The 4,933-nt window shown below is 34.6% G+C and overlaps 1 protein-coding gene across 1 annotated transcript; it reads left to right on the top strand.

Annotated features, from left to right (window-relative positions):
• Positions 1 to 1,073: 1,073 nt before the first annotated feature.
• Positions 1,074 to 3,798, top strand: LOC100810632 (transcription factor MYB117). The gene is made up of 3 exons (XM_003528530.5): positions 1,074 to 2,169; positions 2,328 to 2,915; positions 3,193 to 3,798. Exons 1-3 carry the CDS (start codon positions 1,755 to 1,757, stop codon positions 3,498 to 3,500), a joined length of 1,311 nt encoding a protein of 436 aa, XP_003528578.2. The 5' UTR covers positions 1,074 to 1,754; the 3' UTR covers positions 3,501 to 3,798.
• The last annotated feature ends 1,135 nt before the right edge of the window (positions 3,799 to 4,933 follow it).

The following is a 4,933-nucleotide window of genomic DNA, read 5'->3' as shown; positions in this document are numbered from 1 at the left end:
ATAATTTACATAATTTGTATAACTTACATATTAATTGATGTAATTATATTGATTTATATAATTAGAGTAAAAATAATTTGTACAAAATAATTTATGTATATAATTTATATATTATTTTTTGAAATTTAATTATAAATTGGTAAAATAAAAATAAAAATATGTAAACTATTTAAAAATAAAATATATAAAATGATATAAAATATAATAATTTTTTATATTAAATATTTTTTAATTTATATATTTTATATTTTAAAAAATTAATAAGTTTTAACTAATGATACATACAAATTAATATTAATAAAATTAAATAAATAAAATAAAGATCATAATAAATTATTATTTTATCTTTGAATTAAAAAATCGTAATTTCAATTGCTACTAAAATCTTTTTTATTTTTGTAGTCTAAATAGAAAAAAAGGACTATGAATTATTTTCACAGTCATTTATAACTCATTAGTTATAATAATTTTATTGATTTATAATTAAATAACATTATAGAAATCGCATATAACTATTAAACTAATAAGTAAATGAAAAACCTGTTGATAGTTCGTACACATGTAATAGTGGGTTAACACAAACAATTTACTATTTGTGAATTAAAGTAAAACATAATAGTAAATTAGTTGAGGTACACGTATTGTATAGAGTAATAGAGTAATTCTTTACCGAAAGGATTGGTTGGTCGTTAGGTCGATTTCAAGTGGTTACCTCAACTGAAACCAAGGTTACTGAACCCTCTTTGAATTGCACATAATCTCTAGTTAATAACATAGCACGACCAAACAAAAACACAAGCACAAGCCGAGGGACTAATACAGTAGCTAGTGACACTGACGTTGATGGGGACAGAGATATTGATATTGAGAGAGAGAGAGAGAGAGAATAGGTTTTTGATGAATAGGCTATGCTATATGTATGCTAGGGTCATATTTTACTAGTGCATATGAACATGACAAGGCTTGTTCCGTTGTGTTGTGTGGCAATAGAACAAAGCAAAGCAAAAAAAGACTTTGATGTGCTTTGAAAAGAAAGGTGTCCCTTGCTGCTGCAGCCACAAGCCGAAGTAAGCACCCATCACATTAGTGTCTTTCTTGTCAATTTAGAGAGAGACAGCCTAAGACCCTGCAACCCCCCCTGAATGGAGAGAGGGAGAGAGAGAGAAAAAAAATATAAGAGTTTTTTCTTCCTGTCTCTCACTCTCACACGTGTGAGTGAGGTGGGATTTGTTAAAAGAATAGAATAAATAGTAGTAATATAATGACAGCAACTGGTTAAATGAAGAATGCCAGGGTCATTATCTCAGTCTGGGTGCCTAACTACTTCAAAGTTCTCTCTCTTTCTCACACACTATTTCTCTCTCTTTTCTCATTGAACCAATGGTTTCATTAGTGTAAGTATCTGTTAAAAGGCTTCAACACTTGAACACTTTTGAAAGCAAAGCACTTCATCTGTTTTTACAACTCCTGCAAAAAAATCTGTCTTCTTTCTTCCCATTCAACTATCTGTCCTTTCAAACTTTGCATCTCAATGTTACTCCTCTTCATCATCACATAAAATATTCTTCTTCTTTTGCCACTTTGCAACACTTTGTAACATTTTTTTACTCATATCCATATACCCTTTTTCTTCTTCATCTTCTGTGAGAAAGATGTAGGCATGGCCAGCTAGTGTGATATACCCTTCTTCACTAAAGAACACAAATAGCCTCACTAGATACCCTTCTTCCTCCTACTCTTCTTCTCCTCCTTCAATGGGAATGGTCTATGCTGACATGGACTCTCTCTCTCTTTGTTCCAACTACGGTGTGGTTTCTTCTCATCAAGATAATTGCTATGTCTCCAACGGGGGCACAAACTGGGGTTTTCCCTTCATGAGGGAATGTCCCAACTTTGAGGATCACCCCAACAACAGTGATGATGTTGCTGAAGAGGGTAAAGGGTCTTATAGCAGTGGTGAAGACAGTGACAAAGTTAACCATAATGCTAATAACTTCAACGATGAGAACAGCCCTAATGAGAATTCTAATAGTGGCGGTTCCGGGCATTCCAAGCTTTGTGCTAGAGGGCATTGGAGACCAGCAGAAGATTCCAAGCTCAAGGAGCTTGTTGCTCTTTATGGCCCTCAGAACTGGAACCTCATAGCTGAGAAGTTAGAAGGAAGATCAGGTATGAAAAGTGAAAACTAGTGCAAAATGATAACACTTATCATAAATAGTCATATAGATATATATAATCTTATTCTTCATTTTTCTTAAGATTTTTTTTGTCATTAATTTTTATTTTTATCTTTGTTTTGATGAGATCTTATTAATTTGTGCTTTTAGGAAAGAGTTGTAGGCTGAGGTGGTTCAACCAGTTGGATCCAAGGATCAATAGGAGGGCATTCAGTGAGGAGGAGGAAGAGAGGCTAATGCAGGCACATAGGATTTATGGCAACAAATGGGCCATGATTGCAAGGCTTTTCCCAGGGAGAACAGATAATGCAGTGAAGAATCACTGGCATGTTATAATGGCCAGAAAGTACAGAGAACAGTCCAGTGCCTACAGGAGGAGGCTGAGCCAATCTTCTTCTGTTTACAGAAGAGTGGAGGAACTTAACACAACAACAACAACAAGCAGCACTCTTGTCTCAAGAAACACAGCCGCTGCAGAACAACAACCACCACCACCCTATTGTCTTAATCTTCCAAATAATGGAGGACTTGCCAACAACATTAACATGCCTAGTTCTCCATATGCTGCAACACCCTTCCATGGAGGAGTAGTGGCTGTTGCTCCTTCTAGTGGGGTTGAGTTTGGCTTATTAAATGGCTCACCCCACATGACTGCTGCCAAAGAAGCATTCTCAACCCCCAAGCTGGTCCCTCATATTGCCTTGTATCCTCAACAAACACCACTTGATTTCTTTTCAGGTGTGTGTCCAATGTCCATTTCAATCCTAGTTTTTTGTTTTCTCTACTTTCATGGTTCTTCTTGTTACAAGAAGTCTCATTCATTAATTAGCCTTCAACTCACTATTTCCAACTTTTCAAGCAAAGTACATATCTTACTTTTCATGTTTCCTCCATCTATCTTTTTGGTCTGCAACTGTGACTGATGCAGCCCTTTTTGGGAAACTTGGATATATACATAAAAAACCACATTTTTTTTCTTATGGCTTTAACACTGCTATGCTATTTGGACTTGTAGGTGTTAGAAGCAGCAATGACATGGTGGGAGAGTATTTTGGACAGAACGATCATCACCAACCATCATTTGGTTTCAACCCTCAATACCCCCAATATGTGATGCTAATGCAGCAGCACCAACAAAACAATCACAACTACGGATTCTCAAATTCCACAGCACAGATATTAGGCCACAGTGAAGCCTCACTATCATCAGTGGCAGCAGAACACAGAGATCATCAAAACGTGAGCAGTGATCAGTGCCCCCCAGATGCAACAACAACAATTCCACCTCCATTTATTGACTTCCTTGGAGTAGGAGCCACATGATCAAATCAAAGTTAGAACCGAACAAACAACAAAAAGCTGCAACCTTTTTCCCCCGGAAGCTCCTCAATATAGGTGTGGTCCAACATTTGCTGATAAGCCATTCGAGGTAAACAGAAAGGATAGTTGCTTCAGTTTGGTGATTGTGATCCCTTGCGTCACTTCCTGTTATTGAGAATCACACTTCACAACCTATGAATCTCTGTTGTGATTTCCTTTCTTTTATCATCACATGGGGACCCCCCCTTCAATAAAAAAATAATAATATAATTAAATTTGATTATTATTAAGTCTACATAACCCTTCTCTTCTATCTATTCATTTTCATGTTCTTTCTTTTTCTCAATTTTTTTTTGCTGCTTTCTATATTAATAAATAATAATTAAGAACCCCTTTGATTAAAAATTTGTCCACCAGCCAAATGAAGATTGAAACGGATCATTTGGATAATAAATGTGTCCAAGACATTCGTTTGTTATATACTTAGAATATATGGCTAAGAATAGGAAGGTACTAATTAAAACAATTTAGGAGACAGAAGGACTGAATAGGGTGATACGTGTAAGAAAGCTATGCAAGGACAAGAAATGTTGTAGTATATAGTGTATAATAATATAATAGTGTATAGTCCTTATTTTTAAGGTTGTAAAATATAAATGTGTGACTCCTGTTCATTGTTTCAATTCAAGTTAGGGTGGTTTGACTTTTCACTACAGAAAAGTGTTTTTTTTTTTTTTTTGTGAAACTGTTTTGGGGGAATGATGATGATGGAAAAATAGTAGAGTAGGGGTTGTGGAAATGGGAAACTGTTGGGAACATCCTTTTCTCGTGGGGCTGTGATGCAATAACTAAGGCACAATTTCAGCAACTGACCTCATCCATTTCTGCTTTCAAGATGGACCACTGTTCAGCATGCTTCCCCCCATCACCACAATAATCTCTTTGAAAAAATTCATGATACTCACATGATGGGATATGTGGCTGTTTATCACTGAATTCCTTTGGGGGAACTATGGATCCTAAGAAAGTAACTAGCTTGGTTGTTTGCAAAAGTATGATACATTCATATCTTAACTGTTTCAAAAAGATCATCATAAATATTAGTTTCAGTTAAATCTCACACTTAAGAAATATATGGCCAGTCAATGAATGGCTTTAAACAGCCGTTTGTCTTCAAAACTGTTTGACAAAAGTTGACTGTTACTTTTGTACAGGTAAATAGAGTAAGTTTTCACGTTTGAAAGATTTAGTTTGATTGGTTAAAATTATGTTACTGGGCAAGAAAAACGTGAGAAGAAATAAATAAGAAGAGATTAGAATAAAAAGCTTAGTGTTTTCTTTTTAAAATATATATTTTTTTATTATTAAATATATATATAGGGATATATGTATTTTTTTTAATATTTTACATTTGGGACAAAAAGAGATTTTGTCCA

The sequence above is a fragment of the Glycine max genome, chromosome 7 (assembly GCF_000004515.6).
Source record: "Glycine max cultivar Williams 82 chromosome 7, Glycine_max_v4.0, whole genome shotgun sequence".
NCBI classification, from domain to species: domain Eukaryota; kingdom Viridiplantae; phylum Streptophyta; class Magnoliopsida; order Fabales; family Fabaceae; genus Glycine; species Glycine max.
Note: the sequence above shows the minus strand (reverse complement) of the source record. Positions and strands in the feature narration are given on the sequence as shown.